Below are 19,452 nucleotides of genomic sequence, written 5' to 3'. Positions count from 1 at the left end.
TATAAATTATAATTGCCTGGTTCATGCATCATATTAAGCTATTATTTCAGTACTAGAAATAACACAGCTTACATTACGTTTGTTTCTTTAAGCAGTGAATAGTGACTTCTAAACTGTAGCTCAAACTATGACTGATTAACATGAATTCATTTGAAAATTATACCTGATACAAGTTAAATCTGGCAAAACAACTAAAGCATACTTGCCCCTGAATAATATTAATAGACATATTAATTTGAAAAGCAAGAATGGCTAGTAAGTCCAACCTTTCTGTTTTTGATTCACTAACTGCTGTGCATTGTTCAAAATCTTGACTTAGACATTGTAGTTTTTCTTGCAGTATTTTCTCCCGTTCCACACTGCCCTCAAAAAACTTCATCTTCTTTTCCATTGCTTTTACTTTCTCATCCAGTAGCTTAAATTCATGAAGGATCAAATAACTGACTCCACAATATTTACACATTGTGTCATCTCGGGACATCTAAAAAAAATAAGCAACATGTACAGTGAAAAAACCCTGGTCCTTTAAAAAAATTAATAAAAGCAACTTTTTATATGGAGTCAGAATAATGTTTACATAGCACATTATTCCAGTGGTGGACAACCAATGTTCCAGAACGGAGTATGAAGTTAGAATTCTATAATTCTTTATCATTACCTATGCTGGATGGAATTTCTAATATGTGTAGTTCAACGTACCTGAAAGTACAAAATAACCTACCCTTGAATTATTCACACAATCATTTTTACCATTCTCCTTGGAAATTTAGACAAAATTTACATTCTCCAAATGGGCCAAGTGGATATAAGGTCCTTAGGGGGCAAAATGAAAATCATAGATATTTACCCTGACATAGTGAAATATTTATGATTTTTTTAAAAATAGCTAAATTAAGACTTATATAGAAATAGTTACCTGTTCTTGATAGCAAAGAATATTTGTGCAAAAATCTGTTCTTTATAAATAAATGGGTTTGTAGGCCTATTCTATTATTTTTATTACAAACTATGATAGTCTACAGTTTAGTGGCGGTATTAACAAGAATGCTAATGAGCTGGAATAGAAAAAGCAAATTCTACACTGAATACATAATCTAGGCTTCTCTCTACACCTGTGAGTTGTCATAAAAACAGGGAAAGATGGCAAAAAAAATAATAATAGAACTACAGAGACATTTCTAGAGTAAGAGGAAAGAAACAAATCTGTAATCCTGACTAAAAGTAATCAGAAATTATAGATTTCTTTCCATCAATTCTTCATTAAAGGATGAAATAGTTTCATTTGATGACTCAGAATTATTTATTAAACATTCTCCTCTCAGTAACCTGGGCGCCTCCTAGTTCTTTCTGACCTGCGGTTCAGTTCTGGTGGTGTTTGAGCTGGTCGGAGGGGCTGTTTTCTCCTCCCAGCTCTTTCTCTGGGCCATCGGGCTCTGGATTATTGGCCGACTTTTTCTTGGCCATCCGCCTTGGATTAATTTTGGATTTTCCTTGCTGTTTCCTCGGGACCTGATGGCGTCGCTGGAACTCTGGGACCTCAGCTAAGTCTTGCGCCTCCCGGTCATTGTCAGCTGTGGATTCAAAGTGGTATTGGTCATTACCTGTCTCTGTTGGTTCGGTTTGGTCAGTTATTCGTTTCCTTAACTGATCTATGTGGCGCCGCCACATTCGGTTGTCTGGTAGCTCTACCACATACGATTTTGGCCCTGTTACTTTTGTTACTTGTCCTGCGAGCCAACTAGGGCCGTCCCCATAGTTTCGGGCCACACCCGGTCGCCTATCCTCATTTCCCTTGTTTTTTCTAGCTCCCCCTTGTAACCCTCGGGTGTGTAATGGGGGTTCAAACGGTCAAGTGGACACCGGAGTTTTCGTCCCATTAGCAATTCGGCTGGGCTTTTCCCAGTGGCTGTGCTTGGGGTTCTATGTTGGACGGCTAGGAAAAAGTCTATTTTTGTTTGCCAGTCACCTGGCTTGAGCCTGGACAATGCCTCCTTAGCGCCCGGACGGAACGCCTGCAAGGCCATTCGACGCAGGGTGGAAAGGTGCAGAGAGGGCATGTCGGATGCCTTCCTCTGCCAGGTACTCTTCAAACTGGGCTGCCGTGAATTGGGCTCATTGTCGGACACCAGAGTGTCCGCAACCCGTGAGTTGCGAATAGGTGGCGAGGGTTGCGATTACTGTTTCGGCTGTGGTGGACTTCATAAGTATGATCTCTAACCATTTGGAAAATGCCCACCACCACTAGGAATGTTTGGCCGTGAAAGGGCCAGCAAAGTCAATGTGGATTCTTGACCAAGGCCCTTGGGGCTTTTCCCATTCTCTGACTGGGGCTGTTGGGGTAGCGGTCTGGACTCTTGGCAAGCTTGGCATTTCCCTACCCTCTCAGCAATCTCTGCCCATGAGTGGCCACCATACATAGCTTCTAGCTAACCCCTTCATCCTTACGATGCCTGGGTGACCTCGTGGAGGAGGTCCAATACCTTGCCCTTAACTTAACAGGAATTATTACACGATCACCCCATAACAGGCACCCCCCTTGAGCCGAGAGCTCATCACGTTTCTTAACAAATTCTTTGAACCGTTCGCCCGGCGCAGCGGGCCACCCTCTCTGTACCCAACCGAGTACAGTCCTTAACACAATGTCCCGGTATGATGCCCGAGCCACTTCCTTTGATGTGACTGGGCCAGAGTCCAACGAGTCAATAAGGAGGATGGGTGTCCCCGGAGTGGGATCTTCGGTCGCCCCCGGCAGTGGGCATCGGCTCAAAGCGTCTGCATGCCCCACTTCTTTTCCGGGTCGATGCTGCAGCTTGTATGAGTAAGCGGCTAAAAATATAGTCCATCGAGTCAAACGTGGCGACAGTGCCACAGGTGTTGGCCGGTCGCCAGCCAGTAGTCCCAATAACGGTCTGTGGTCAGTCACAATTTCAAAATTCCGCCCAAAGACATACTCATGGAATTTTTTGACCCCTGATACAATGGCCAATGCTTCTTTGTCTAATTGGCTGTAGTTCCTCTCTGGGGAGGACATCGTTCTAGAGTAGAACGCTATAGGGGCTTCTGTGCCGTTTGAAGTCTATGGCTGAGTACAGCCCCCACCCCATAAGGTGACGCATCGCAAACCAGCACTAGGGGTAGTGAGTCGTGATATTGGATGAGCAGGCTATCACTTGAGAGCAGGTTCTTGACTGCTTCAAAAGCCCTATTTTCTGACTTTCCCCAAGACCAAACAGTATTTTTTCCTAAGAGCCTATGCAGCGGTTCCGCAACGGTTGCTTTGTTCTTTAAAAGACCGCGTAAAATTAACCAATCCCAGGAATGCCTGCAGCTCTGCTTTGTTTTTGGGCGCTGGAGCCTTCCTAATTGCCTTAACCTTGCTCTCAGTAGGGTGAATTTTCTTGTCTATCCGTAGCCCAAGAAATCGACCGATTCGACCCCTATCTGACATTTATTTGTCTTGACTTTTAATCCGGCTGTCCGGAAAATGCTCAAGACCTTTCTTAACCGCTCCCCCAATTCCTCCATGTTTTCCCCTGAAATTAGGACATCATCGAAGTAGGGAACTACCCCTGGGAGCCCTTGCAGTAGTCGTTCCATCAGGTTTTGGAACAGCCCTGGTGCCACACTAACCCCAAATTGCAATCGGGTGCACTTGAATGCCCCCCTGTGCGTCACAATCGTTTGGGCTTCGGCTGTGCGGGCGTCTACTGGCAGTTGTTGGTAGGCTTGGGCCAAGTCTAACTTTGCAAAGACTTGCCCTTGCCCCAAGGAGTGCAATAAATGTTGCACTACGGGGACCGGGTACGGGCTTTTCTGTAAGGCTTTGTTAAGCGTCGCCTTGTAGTCAGCGCAAATTCTAATTGACCCGTCCGACTTGATTGGGGTGACGATTGGCGTCTCCCACTTTGCGTGATCGACTGGCACCAAAACCCCCTGATTTATGAGCTTGTCCAGCTCCTTATCAATTTTTGGTTTTAGGGCAAAAGGGACTCTCCTCGCCTTAAGCCTAATGGGGGCTACCTGGGGGTCTAAGTTGAAGGAAATAGGGTTCCCCTTGTACTTGCCCAGGCAGTCCTTGAAGACATCTTCGAACTCGTTAAAGAGAATGTCTTTCAAATTGCAGTCACTTCTGTAGATGCCAGTCACTCCCATGCCCAGGGCACGAAACCAGTCTAGTCCCAACAGACTGGGCAGAGTTCCTTCGACGATTGTGATGGGCAGGGTCTTTTTGTGAGGGCCGTACTCGACTCGGACGGAGGTGGTCCTCGAACAGGGATGCGATTCCTCTGGTAGTCGTGCACTCGTAGCCGCTGTGCTTGCAAATGGCGCTTCGCGACGGACGGCAGTGACTTCGCCAGGGTGTCCCAGGACATGATGGTGATCGCTGATCCCGTGTCTACTTCAAGCCTGCACCGTACTCCCTCGATCTTGGGCTTTGTAAAATCTTCTTTCCACTTTGGTTGAGGCGCGCCTATAATGACAGTCGTTTGGTTAGACTTCGCCTTTCTTGTTTGAACCAATCGCGGGCCGCCTTTCCGGTTCCGCTTTGATTGGCCGATTTGAATTTTCGGCGGGAAGGTTGGGCCGCCTGCAAACCTGAGCTAAGTGTCCTTTCTTCCCACACCGCCGCATGTTGCGCCTTTAAACCTGCAGCGTTGGCGCTGATGCTGCCCTCCGCAGCTTCCGTGACTCGCCACGGTCCTCAGTGTCGCGCTTCTCGGTCCGGCAGACCTCTTCCTCATCCTCGCCTCACCTTCGGATTCGACTGAATCTCCTCCTGGTGTACTGGCGCTGGCTTTGCGCCGCCTTTGGATTGAAGAGGCTTTGCAGAGTCTCTGCTGCTTTAGTAGACATTTCGTGTGCTCTGGATATGGTGGATATTAAATAACAACCCTTCTTGAGAAAAGGAGAACAAAGATATTCAAATACTACCAAAAAGTTAAAAGGAGAAAAAAATAAAGTTGTTTTGAAAAAGACAAATAATAAACACTTTTGTTGATAATTGCAAAATCATGTCCAACCCATCACAACCCCATGGACAGCGTTCCTCCAGGCCTTCCTGTCCTCTACCATCCCCTGGAGACCATTTAAGCTCATGCCTACTGCTTCAGTAACTCCATCCAGCCACCTTGTTCTCTGTTTTATTTTTATTTATTTTTATTTGTCACAACAGTATATATAAGCATAAGAAAGAAAGAACTATACGATATATAAGCATATATATAAGCATAAGCATGACATAACTATATGAATTGGATACAATAAAAGGGAACATTAGGACAGGAACAGTAGGCACGCTGGTGCTCTTATGCACGCCCCTTACAGACCTCTTAGGAATGGGGTGAGGTCAATAGTAGATAGTCTTTGGTTAAAGCTTTGGGGATTTTGGGAAGAGACCACAGAGTCAGGTAGTGCATTCCAGGCATTAACAACTCTGTTACTGAAGTCATATTTTCTGCAATCAAGATTGGAGCGGTTCACATTAAGCTTAAATCTATTGTGTGCTCGTGTATTGTTGTGATTGAAGCTGAAGTAATCTTCGACAGGAAGGACATTGTAGCAGATGATTTTATGAGTTATACTCAGGACATGCTGAAGGCGACAGAGTTCTAAATTTTCTAAACCCAGGATTTCAAGTCTGGTGGCATAAGGTATTTTGTTGTAAACAGAGAAGTGGAGAACTTTTCTTGTAAAATATTTCTGGACACGCTCAATTATATTAATGTCAGAAATGAGGTGTGGGTTCCAAACAGGCGAGCTGTATTCAAGAATTGGTCTAGCAAATGTTTTATTTGCTCTGGTTAGCAGTGTAATCTTTCTGGAGAAGAAGCTACGTAAGATTAAGTTTACAACTCTTAAAGCCTTTTTTGCGATGTAGTTGCAGTGGGCTTTGGCACTTAGATCGTTTGATATGAAAACTCCAAGGTCTTTAACGGGGTGAGGGTCATCTACAAGGTAATGTCCATCGAGCTTGTATTTAGTGTTCTGATTCTTTTTTCCAATGTGTAAGACAGAGCATTTGCTGGTTGAGTTGACACAAAATCAAGGTCTTTTTGAAGGGTAGCCGTATTGTTGGTAGTGTTAAATAGTTTAACATCATCGGCGAAGAGAACACAATTACTTATAATATGGTCACAGAAGTCGTTAATGTATAATATGAAGAGTGTTGGTCCTAAAACGCTACCTTGGGGGACACCGCTATCTTTCCCAGCATTAGGCTCTTCTCCAGTGATGAGACCTTCCTTCCCATTAGGTGGCCAAACTATTTGAGTTTCATTTTCAGGATCTGGCCTTTTAAAGACCAGACAGGGTTGATCGCCTCTAGGACTGACTGGTTTGATCGCCTTGCAGTCCAAGGGACTCACAGGAGTCTTTTCTAGTACCATAGTTCAAAGGCCTCAATTCTTAGGTGCTCAGCCTTTCTTACAGTCCAACTTTCACAGCCATACATTGCAACTGGGAAACCATAGCCTTGACTATACGCATTTTTATTGGCAGGGTGATGTTTCTGCTTTTTAATATGCTATCTAGATTTGTCATAGCTTTCCTCCCCAGGAGCAAGCATCTTTTAATTTCTTGGCTGCAATCCCCATCTGCGGTGATCTTGGAGCCCAGGAAAATAAAATCTGTCACTATCTCCATTTCTTCCCCATCTATTTGCCAGGATAATGAACAGTAATCATGTTTATTTATGAGACACGCCATAATCTAACTAATTGGCATGTCTCACATGATATTCTAATTATTTTCTAATATAAGTGTGTACCTGTGATATTGGATACAGGTTTTCTAAGCTTGCCTTTATTTCTCTTAACTCTTCTTTGCCTCATGAAGCCTGATCATAGTTACAGTGGTTCTGAAGGAAATGAAAAATTAATTCTATTTTTCCTGGCAGTAACAACCTGTGCCCAGAAATATGAAACTATCATTCAGAATAAATACCATAAGGTTCCAAAGTACTAAAATTACTTATTGAAAGAGGACAAACTGAACTGTAACATGAAGGAAAAGGAGAGACTGTTATCCTAAAAAGAACACTGTGATTTCTTGTAGCACCACCACTTTTGTATTTCAAAATAAACAATTTCAAACATTCCAATGTATGCATCTACTTTCAGCAAGACACTGGACTGGATGGGGAGAAGCTTGGGCTAATGAGCAATTCTATTTTGAACCTACATAAATAATCTGAAAATGCTAAATTCAACCCTGAGTAAGATATATTTTGTGTTACCAACCAGAGTAACTTTCAGCTAAAAAATAGAGCCATGTGTTCATCTGTATTTCTTTCAAGAACTTATTTTGCCGTGTCTGGATGCTCACAAACTCACATAAGCAAATGATATAGAATAACTGGAATACATTATTATCAAGATAATATTTTCCCATATATATTGTATCATACCGAAGAAAAAGTATATCACTGTGCTATATCAAACATAGTATAATTTGAAATGCTAAAAAATGGTTTTTTTAAATAGAACACTTTGCCATAACATTTAACTCTTAGCTTCTTGTGATTTCTGAATAAAACTCAGTCACCAGCATAGACAGACCCTTAGCTACATCACACACTAAACAGTCCAGTTTTGTCAATGAACTGTCCATAGAACAGTGCAGGAATCGTGGTTACGTGACAAGTATCAGTATGATGCAAAGTGTCTGTATCATTGCCACATTATAAGGGATGAAAATATATACAGATCTACAGAATCAAGGACAATGTGATTATTTTGATGATCTTCCACCTTGGTCTTTTAAAATAATGCTTCCTTTTCCAAGTATTAAAATGTATCTCAATTGATTTCTTTCCTATCATCAATACATATCAATAAGTTTAAATTAGTTATCCATTTTCCTGCCGCTCTAACCAAAATAGCCTTACATGGGATGATAACTGTTATTCAAGTTAAATAAAAATGCAATTGTGAAAATATGACTGACCTAAGGAAACATGGAACAGGAACCAGGGAGTGATTTCTTTAATTGCTGCACATCTGACAACTGGTAAGTCAGAAGTATGTGATTGCTGTACAAGACGGATGTTATTTTGGTACCATGGTAAATCACCATGAGTGATAAATGTTAATAGATCATTCCTTTAGAATAGTAATATATTCAGTATAATTTAAAACCACTGCAGTCCATTATTTTATGTATTTTACAAATTATTGTACTTTTACTCTATAAATTTTATTTTCAGAAGTCTATGTTGGCTTCCTCTGTACTTTAGATAAATGTTTATTTAGAACACTATGATATAATGTTTAAGTTGCTAGGAGCACAGAGATCCAGATTCTAAACCTCTCTTATAAACAGAAACTATCTAGGTGACTTTGTGTCAATCGCTCACCCTAAGCACCAGTAGTAATAAGAAAGAAAGCAATGCATTGATAAGCAAAGAGCATCCAAGGATAACAACAAAAATAATTAAATAATACATGCAAGAGAGAAAGAGGACTCTGTCTTTTGCTCTTAAGAGTATCAAATGCATAGAAGTTTAATAAATAAAGAAAAAATAAAATTAATGGACAGTCAAGTGGGGGAGTCATGAGAAACCAAAGAAATATATCTACCTACATGAAACAATGGTGCAATAAAGAACAATACTAAAAGCATCACATCATTTAATAACAATCCTTTATGTAGATTATATTGTGTATGGAGGAAGAAAATTATCAAACCTTTGTTACAATCTAAATTCTATAAACATATCGTTGTAAACCAGGACTAACTTCAGAGACCTTGGGGCATTTAGCCTTGTGACTGCTGTTGATTCTATCACACTGTCACTAATGACTATACATTTCACACTAAAACAGGTTTACTTAGAAATAAAATTGTACTCCCTGAGTTTAGGATTTCATATAAAAGCATTATTGGGTCAATTAACCATTGTGAGCCACTTTTTTTTCAAAGAGATGAATACGGAACATACTTAAATATTTAAATTAAATATTATAAAGTCAAAAGCAGTCAAAGTTGCTTCTCTTCAAATATACAGCTTGCATATTTTGGCTGTCATTTTTGCCATTACTTATTCTCTAAGAATGTTATTTTCATTCTTTTTTTTTTTGTTATTCTCTACACTCAACCACTTTATCTATTTGGACAACAATACTATATTTAAACTAAGTCCCACTGAAATGAAAGATAAATCTGAGTTCAAAGGAATGTTATTCACTAGTTAAGAAAGCATGTGATTTGAGATTTAATTGTCTGCTCTCAGTTATCTAATAGGTTATTTGGAAAGACTTTCCAAAAACTTAGTAATGGAATCATGCCAAACAGAGTGTCATGCACTGTATATAGATAAATCTGATGGAACATCTGACAGACCCTGGGAAAGTAGAAGAAGAAACATGTTTGTGGCATCTCAGCTCAACGGAAGGGGAAAGCAAGAGACTGAGAGTAACTCCACCTTAATTATGCTACATATAAGTTCAGTTTATATCTAGGCTTTCAAGATTTTGCTACATTCCGCCCCCTCCTCCCAAGCAATAACAATTATCTGTCCAAATATCCAAATGATTCTTGTTTTTTCAGTTTCCCGTCTGATTGTATTTACTGCATGATAACATTTAATCTCATCATATGAATAGCACTTTCAGGATTCATTCAATAAATATGTTGTATTATTAATGTGCTGCTGGAGTAACAAAAAATACAAAATCACTAACATTTTCTGAGTAATACTTGATCAGGTTGAAGAAATCTCATACATGACATGGTAGCAAAACTGTAGTTGAGATTTTCATTTGGGAAACGTCTAAAAGCACATACCTCATTACAATTAATGGTGTGGAAATGAGTTTGCCAGATTGTAGATGGCAAGCAAGGAGGAATTGGAAGCAATGGAACCAGACCCAATTCTGTCAAACCCAATAGCCTATCATTTTTCAGGACCTAATGCTGTTGGAAACTCACAGCCATGAATGTGGTGCAACTTTTCACCAGTATAAATAGTATAAATAGACCTTCCAAAGCTGACACTTCTTCCCCAAACTAGCAGTGATGGGAGATACTAAGCATCCAAAAGATTAGATTTTCTCTGTTTATATCTGTATAACATGTGAACATAATGTACTCTGACATCAATTGTATTAATTAACTATGGTTTTTAATGCAATTAATTAATATAATTAAAGTCATGGCACGCTATGTTCATTGACTCAGCTTTCCATCCTTCCGAGTCAGTAAAATGAGGATCCTGATTGTTGGGGGCAATATGCTGACTCTGTAAACTGCTTAGAGAGGGCTGTAAAGCAGTGAAGTCTAAATGCTATAAGTCTAAATGCTATTGCTAAATGCTATAAGGAGGCTTATAGTTATATAAGTTTTATATACAGTTATAGGCCAGTTATTTTCCACAAAATCTATTGTAGTCTGTGTTGCATTCTGTGATCTGAAAATTTTGAATTTTCTCTGAAAAAAACCTTCTCACACATTAAAAAAAATCATTCCTGTAATTTTATGGACATGACTGACACCTATTCTACCTTTTTGTATAGCCAACCTCCCAGTGTTATCAAGCCCTTTAATTTCATATTTTTCTTAGCGGAAGTTATAATCTACCTGTTTCAGAATTCCTCCCCTCCCAAGATTTTTCATTTTTGTGTGCACATGTGTATACGCGTGTAAATCTTTTATATAGGAAAAGACATTCATTTTTCTAAAAAAAACCAAACTTTTCAAGAATAGCAGAATGTGCATGAGGAAAAAACCATAACAATATTAAAGTTAAGTAGAAAGAGGAAAACATTAAATAAGAATGAATATAAAATTGTGGCTTGATAATAACTGCAAACCGTTTAGAAAACCCCAAACCCATCACTTTTTCTTGCAAAATCATACCTTTCTTATTTCTTCTGGCAAAGGATACACAGGAATATGTCGATCCATTTCTTTCTATATTTTTTAAAGAATTATCAGAGGCCTGTCACAAAGCCTATTAACAAATAAACACACAAAATAAAAATCAATTAGGGGATTCTAGAATACTGAAATTCTTTCTTCTGTCCATGTGATAAACCAGAAAAAAATATCTTTCCATTATCTGCAGGGTTAAATGCAGGCGTGAAATGCTCCCAGTTCAGATTGGATCACCTGATCTGGTAGCGATGGTGGTGGGTGGTTTGGAGAACCGGTAGCAAAAATCCCTCCCCCCCCTCCACCCATGTCCAGCTGAGCCGTGCTTTTTTGTACTTTTAAAAGCATTTTTTCTTTGGACAAAAAAATGCTTTAAAAAAAGTCTCTGATGATCGTGCGGCTCATCTGGGAACATCAGAACCTTTTAAAAGCATTTTTCTACAACCTCTTTGGCCGAAGAGATTGTTTAAAAAATGCTTTTAAAAGCTTCTTACAATCAGGCAACTCAGCTGGGATCGCCAGAACCCTTTAAAAGCATTTTTTCTACAACCTCTTTGGCCGAAGAGATTGTTTAAAAAATGCTTTTAAAAGCTTCTTACAATCAGGCAACTCAGCTGGGATCGCCAGAACCCTTTAAAAGCATTTTTTCTACAACCTCTTCGGCTGAAGAGGTTGTAGAAAAAATGCTTTTAAAAGTAAAAAAAAAAATCAGCCACGCCCACCCAATCACATTACCCCCCCCAAGCCACGCCCACAGAACCGGTAGTAACAAATTTTACATTTCACCACTGGTTAAATGCCACATTTGTTTTCCTTTCTGAAGATGGTAAGAATTACACATGCTACAAACAGGTTGACTGTACAACTGGAAAATAAAATAAAAGTGGTAGAGGCATAATGGTCTATCCCCAGACTATCAAAGAAGGTAGGGATTTCTTAAATTGAACACAGAAAGTACTTCCTGGGGGAGAAGGGTACCAAGAACTATCCTAAAAATAGAAGAAAGCCAGGCAGAAAAAGCACACTTTTTTTTACAAGTTAGGGATCCAATGTTCCCTCATCACTCTTAGATTAATAGATTTGCTTCTGGAACCTTAAATGCATTAATGTTAATATCTTTATTTACCTGGATTGTCATTCCCTCCTTATGTCAATGGTTCTGCTTGGGTCAATTAGAACACAGGTCCTACTCAAAGAAAATACCAAATAAAATAGAAATTGTGAAGCTCTTCTCCTTCCTGCTATCCTAACATTTTCTGCAAGTAACATGCCCATCATTTTCTTCCTTGGAGCCTTTGTTCTTGGGGAAATCATGAAGAATGTGTAGAAGAGTGAAGAAAAGCAATTTTCCCCCCTGCATTTACAAACAACTTTTCTCAAACAGGAGAAAAAGGACCGTGTAACTACAGACCAGTCACCTTGCTTGAACTTTGAAACAGATTATTTAAACAGTTAGTTTGTCAGCATTTTAAAAAGAACATATTGCTTTACAAGGTTTATGAAGAGCATGCTGTGACAAACCAATCTGAACTCTTTTTCTGATATAATAACTTGTTTAGTTTAATATGGGAATGTACTGAACACAGTATACCTGATTTAAACAAAGCATTTGACAAAGTCTTCCATGAGATTATTTTAAAAGATTGCAAATTATGAACTGGGTATGCTATTATTCATAGATTACATAGGTTACAGAGAAACAGCAAATGGAAGAAAGTATTAAGATTCAAGAGGATTCTGAAATTGGAATAACAGTCAGAAACCAGCAAGATGAATTTCAACAAAACAATTTAATACTATTTATTTGAATAGAAAAAAGGCATGAGTGTAGGACAGGCTGCATATGAATACATGCAAAAGTAATTACATGGATAATGTAAGATAAGTAAACCGTGTACAAAAAGAAAAACAGATGCAGTCTTAGGCTACACGAACAAATCTAAAGTATCAGGTCAAGAGAGGTCATAATTTCTCTTGGTTCTACATTGTTAGATAAAAATTAGAATATTGTATGCAGTTCTGTGCACTGCACTTTAGGAAAGACACTGGCAAACTAGAATATTACAGAAAACAGCAATCAAAATGATAAGGGGCTTGGAATGAATAGTTCCAAGCTATTCCAAGGAAAGATCAATAGTTGAAGTAGATAAAGTAGAGGTTTTCTTTTACCCCAGCATTTCTCCAGAAAACAGAAGAAGATACAACAGATGTAAATTATAGATTTTTGTCAGACATCAGGAAATTTTCCAAAATAATCAGAAAAGTTCAACAATGGAACAAATTGCCTGGGGGAAGAGGTGGATTCCCTTATGCTGCAAGTATTTAAACAGAAGCTGGTTAGCCCTTTGTCAAGGATACTGCAATATTGGATTTCTGCACTGGCAGGAGGTTGGACTAGATAATCTCCAAGATCTCTTTAAACTATTACATTGCATAATTCATGAAATGTCATATTGTTTAGTAAAGCATATGCAATCTAGAAGCACATTTCGCAGGATTAAAATTAGGTGTAGAATTTCACAACTCAGACCTATCTAAATAGGGAAATTCATTATAAAAAGAACAAGCTTGCAAAAAAGAGAAGGACTATATAACTCAAGTACAATTCTGATGAGTGAAGAATTTCACTTTAAAAATACAAATAAAAGATGAGACAATGAACTTCCAGTTCCCTCAGGCAATTTCCCTCTTCTAATCCTTTTGCCCTTTTCTACCCAGCAGGTTTATTATATTACTGTCCAGGAAGAGGCTAACTCAGCAACAGAACCCAGAATCTGTATACAGCAGGAGGGATAAGTTATATGAGCCTACCAATGTGACTCTGAGAGTTTGATGAAGATAAAACTTGGAATAATTTGCTATATTTGGGGAGGTTACCGACTGTTACTACTTGTTTAACATTTGAGTAACACTCTTCCTAAATTCAGTTGCTGAACACAAGGAGACAAGGCCAGAGGTGGGTTTCAGCAGGTTCTGACCAGTTCCGGATAACAGGTAGTAAAAATTTTGACTGGCCCTGCCCCCATGTGTTCTCTCTCTCCCAAGTTCCAGCTGATCTGGAGGAAATGGGGATTTTGCAGTAACCTTCCCCTGCCAGTCCCGCAAGCCATGCCACACCCACCAAGCCACACCCACAGAACCGGTAGTAAAAAATTCTGAAACCCACCATTGGACTAGGTGGTTAGAAGAAATCAAATGTTTGTGTAGGATTTATGAGGTATTTATAAGGTAGTAGCACCAATTCCTAGGCACAGCTTGTGCACGGATATATAATTATATAATTCATATAATATAAATTCATATAATTAGCATGAAATTATGTTTGGTCCTAAAGATGAAGCCACGCAATTCCAGCCAAAGAGCTATCAGGTTTTTCCCCATAAAGCTGAAACTTTACAGAGACTCTTTCGTTTTATAGAGACTCGATCTCTGGCCATTCTGTTTTAAAAGATCTCGGAGTAGAAGAAGCGAGGAAGTATTCCCCTTGTGGAAAGCTTTAACAGTCACGAGTGGGCTCAAAGTGCTTTTTCAAAAGGCAACTGGACTCTTTTTGTTTTGTTTTTTCCCTTGAGGAAGAAGACAGTCCAGTTACCTTTTGGGAGGCGGGATAGGGAAGCATCTTTCAGAGACAAGGATGACACGGGTGACTGAGCATTTCCACAGGCAATCACGGGTGGAGAAATAATGAGCTGACTCAAGTGAGGGTTCAAAGGCGCGCAAGGGAGCCAGACACACCGCGACCTCGTATATTCAGCCCGGGGGGGGTTGCGGGTTTAGGGTGTGGGGTGAAAGGCAACGGACACCAGCGGGAAAAAGGACCCACAAGAACTCACCCCCCAAACACAGCTAGCAAAACACCGCGGGCAGCAACGACAGCCGCGCAATGTTGTCAAGGCCCCACCCAGGAGTCTCTCCGCTTCTTCGTTTCCATAGCAACCAACTAAGCATGTCCGGCAAATCCCGGAAGTAGGGCAGAGACGAAGACCGGAAGTTATTTCTTCTGGGCTCGGCGTTTCTCTTCCGGGTTCTTTCTGGCTTAATGGCTCAATTCAGGCAGTTGCAGGGGTCTCCAACCTTGGCAACTTTAAGACTTGTGGACTTCAACTCCCAGAATTCCTCAGCCAGCAAAGCTCTGGGAACTCTGGGAGTTGAAGTCCAGAAGTCTTAAAGTTGCCAAGTTTGGAGACCCCTGAGCTAGAGACATGCGTGGAGGGGAGCCCCTCTCCCCCGGTGCTTGGCGATACTTATGCATTAGTAAGGGTATGCAATCGCTGTTTTTTTTTTATTTATAGTAATGGATTGCAGTGAGGTTTAGCTCGCCGTCTGAATAGGTTAGTGTGAAGTGAAGTGGCTTAGAAAACTTGGAACTCCGTCGCCTTCGACAAGACCTAAGTTTAACTCACAGAATCATCTATTGTAATGTCCTTCCTGTCAAAGACTACTTCAACTTTAATTGCAATAATACAAGGGCAACCAATAGATTTAAACTTAATGTAAACCGCTTTAATCTAGATTGCAGAAAATATGACTTCTGCAACAGAATCATCAGTGCTTGGAATACTTTACCTGACTCTGTGGTCTCTTCCCATAATCCTAAAAGCTTTAACCAAAAACTTTCTACTATTGACCTCACCCCATTCCTAAGAGGACCATAAGGGCCGTGCATAAGCGCACAAACGTGCCTACCGTTCCTGTCCTATTGTTTTTCTTTTCTTCTTCCTATATATGTTTATATGTGTATATACTATATAATCTTTTTGTATGATGTTGTGACAAAATAAATAAAATTTAAATTTAAATTTAAAAGTGTATGGCTCAGTTTTGGAGAAGCCGCTTTTTTCAATTTTTCCATGGGCCTCTGGTGGCTCAGATTGCTAAAACAGTCTGTTATTAACACAGCTGCTTGCAATTACTGCAGGTTCAAGTCCCACCAGGCCCAAGGTTGACTCAGCCTTCCATCCTTTATAAGGTAGGTAAAATGAGGACCTAGATTGTTGGGGGCAATAAGTTGACTTTTTATATAATATACAAATGGATGAAGACTATTGCTTAACATAGTGTAAGCTGCCCTGAGTCTTCGGAGAAGGGCGGGATATAAATGCAAATTAAAAAAAAATTGGTAGCCTTCCACTTAACAACAGTTCATTTATGGCTAGTCTATATTACTATGAAAAAGCAAAAAGTTGTGGTTTGATGTTAATGCCTTATTTTACTGCAACAGAGGGAGCTGGAAGTCAAAGCTTTTTTTTTCTTTTTGCTAACTTTTCCTCACTTCTCTTTCCACCACCACCACCTCTTTCCCCCCACTGCTTTCCTGTTTACTTTTGTATTTTGTATCTTATCTTATAACCTAATAAAATGTTTAAAATTTGGAACAACAGTTCATTTAGTGACTGTTCAAAGTTACAATGGCACTGAAGAACGTGACTGACGACTTTTCGCACTTTGGAACATTGCGGCAGCCCCATGGTCACGTGATCAAAATTCAGACAACAGATTCATATTTGTGACAGTTGCAATGTTCCCAAGGTCATGTAATCCCCTTTTGCGACTTCTTGACAAAGTCAATGGGAAAGCCAGATTCACTTAACAACCTTCTTAACTGCTTAACAACTGCAATGACTCATTTAACTGTGGCACAAAAGATCATAAAATGAGGCAAAATTCACTTAACAAATGATTCGGGGCTCGTGGTCATAAGTCGGGGACTACCTGTAGTAGAGCTCACAGAGTTCGGTATTAATTAGGCAAACTACTAATACTGTCATTAGTATACCTCAATCATTGCATCATGCCATGATATAAATACATATATGTTGTCCCATGTGCCGTTTCAATTTTAGTAGCATATGGAAAAGAACTAGAATGAAAGGTTTCATGATCCGTCAAAAGATGGTCTCCAAAACTTCAAAAGTAACTCCCATGTTCCTATATTCCCACAAGGGACTGTTGAGATTGATCAAGCTTTACCAGAAAATACAAAATGTTTAGGAAATGTGATACTTGGGAGCCATAGCATAAAACAATTCTATGTTGCACATCACTTCCTTTGGAATTCAAATCTGGCCAGCAGACTTTGAATAGGAATATATGCTCAGGAGTGTAAAACGAATGGAACTTTTAATTCAGAAGTAAACAATAAAAATTATAAGACTGAATCTCTTTATTAAAAAGAAACAAATAGTACTGGGGATACTTTCTGACCCTCAATATGACTCCTTCATGCTGACATTGAGTTGTGTTGTTGAACTATAAAAGAGGAAATGGTCATTAGGCCATTCAACCCAATCCCTTGTTTAATGCAACGTTATAGCTGTCCGGAGAGTTAAAATATAATTGTTTATACTTTCAGAAAGTGTCAGTAAAGTCAATTTTTTCAGGATGAAATTATATTACAGTTTCTAATTATCCAAAAAATATTGGCAATTTATTGTATGCTTAAATAAAATGAAAACTTTTATAACCATTATATCCTCACATAGTTGATTTATGGCACAGAGAAATGAGTGACTTTCAGCCATCAAAGACTCTCTATAACAGTTTTACTACATACAGGTAGTCCTCAAGTTACGATCACAACTGACCCCAAAATTTATGTTGCTAAGTGAGAAATTTAAGTGAGTTTTCCCCCATTTTATGACATTTCTTGTCATGTTTGTTAAGTGAATCATTGCAGTTGTCAAATTAGTAACAGTTATTAAATTAATCAGGTTTCCCCATTGACTTTGCTTGTCAGAAGGTCACAAAAAGGGGATCTCATGACTCCAGGACACTGCAATGATCATAAATGTGAACCACTTGTCAAGCAATTTAATGTAAATCAGGCGACCATGGGGATGCCGCAATGGTCATACGTGTGAAAAACAGTCATAAGTCACTTTTTTCAGTGCCGTTGTAACTTTGAATGGTCACTAAGTGAACTGTTGTAACTCAAGGACTACTTGTAGTGTGACTATATTCATTATATGTGGTGAAAATGTGTGTCTCATCTGGTTTTGCTGTGTAAATGATGGTATTATTCCGTTCTGTGAATAGCTTTAAATAGCTTTAAATAGCTTTAAAATTGACATGTCAACTTGCGTATACTTTCAGGTGTAGGTTAAGCAACTTGTTGCCTTCCACATGTTGTTGAAGAACGCCCAACATCGTCCTCATTGGGCTTTTTGACTGGGTTGGTGAGAGTTGTAGCTAAACATTTAGAAGGCCAAGTATTGTTCACCCTTAATGTGTAGTGCATGATTAATAATACTGATTATTCCCTGAACTACTTCAATTGGTAGAAGTCAATTGTCTAGTAAAAAACAAAATGGATCCCATAAAACTGCTCACAATTGCTGCAGATCACGTTTGCCTTGCCCACAATGTATTTGGAGGTAATAATTGATTGTAAAAACTTTTTTTTTCAGGAACTGCATGCACTTACTTTTTTTTTTTCTATTTAAGAGCTTCAGATAAGCTTTCAAAGAACATTTATTTTCCCTCAATTTGCAATTTTAAAAAACCCTGTTTTGGGGTGTTGTGTCATGAGACATTGCAAAGTAAATACCAGTAATACTTAATTTACACATAACCTATGATCCACATAAGCCACAATTGGCTGAGTTCATGTAGCATATTATAAACCAGAATTTACAAGTCTATGTCTGGGCTCACACAAATGTGCTAAGCCAGAAATAAGGTACAGCATAATGAAAAGTGTAAATCTATTCTAGCTAGAGCTCTTGCCTTCCTTAATATAAAAGTGTTTATCTAAGGGGGCTTACCAACATTGTAAAACCAAGCATATATTTGTTCTATACTGGAATATATTGTTGCTTTATTTATGTTATATTTTATTTTTTTCTAACAACTACTGTAATAAAAGGTTACAGCATCTAAGTGAATATTTTTCTCATCAAGTGCTAATAATACTGGCACAGAAAAACTCGGAAATAGTCCTCAATTTACAACTACAATTGAACCCAAAATTTCTGTTCTGGAACTCACATAAAGCTGTAAAGGTAAAGGTTCCCCTAGCACATATGTGCTAGTTGTTCCTGACTCTAGGGGGCGGTGCTCATCTCCGTTTCAAAGCCAAAGAGCCAGCGCTGTCCAAAGATGTCTCCGTGGTCATGTGGCTGGCGTGACTAAACACCAAAGGCGCATGGAACGCTGTTACCTTCCCACCAAAGATGGTTCCTAGTTTTCTACTTGCATTTTTTACGTGCTTTCGAACTGCTAGGTTGGCAGAAGCTGGGACAAGTAACGGGAGCTCACCCCGTTATGCGGCACTAGGGATTCGAACCGCTGAACTGCCGACCTTTCGATCGACAAGCTCAATGTCCTAGCCCCTGAGCCACCGTGACCCATAAAGCAATAGTAAAAGCCATTTTATTTTAATCATTTCTTGCTGAGACAGTTATTAAGTGAGGTTTGCCCTATTTTAACAAGTGTTCTTGCCACAGTTCTTAAGGGAATCACTGCAGCTAAGTTAGTAACACGATTATTAAGTGAATCTGGCTTCCCCATTGACTTTGCTTGTCAGGTCACAAAAGGTGACCGCATGCCCACGGGAAACTGTAACCATCATAAATACAAATCAGT

At 39.4% G+C, this 19,452-nt stretch overlaps 1 protein-coding gene across 2 annotated transcripts in view; it reads right to left on the bottom strand.

Annotated features, from left to right (window-relative positions):
• LEKR1 (leucine, glutamate and lysine rich 1) overlaps positions 1–19,452 on the bottom strand; it is a 64,471-nt gene that overhangs the window by 41,176 nt on the left and 3,843 nt on the right. The window contains exons 1-3 of one of the 2 annotated variants that reach the window (XM_058187934.1): positions 14,703–14,914; positions 10,855–10,948; positions 267–481 (exon numbers count right to left, since the gene is read on the bottom strand). In XM_058187934.1, the coding sequence (XP_058043917.1) occupies positions 267–481; positions 10,855–10,902 (263 nt within the window). In that variant the 5' untranslated portion in view covers positions 10,903–10,948; positions 14,703–14,914. Of the gene's footprint in view, positions 1–266; positions 482–10,854; positions 10,949–14,702; positions 14,915–19,452 lie in introns of those variants that run through there. The other variant, XM_058187933.1, reaches the window with a different exon arrangement.

This window comes from Ahaetulla prasina, chromosome 6, assembly GCF_028640845.1.
Source record: "Ahaetulla prasina isolate Xishuangbanna chromosome 6, ASM2864084v1, whole genome shotgun sequence".
Lineage (NCBI taxonomy): Eukaryota > Metazoa > Chordata > Lepidosauria > Squamata > Colubridae > Ahaetulla > Ahaetulla prasina.
Note: the sequence above shows the minus strand (reverse complement) of the source record. Positions and strands in the feature narration are given on the sequence as shown.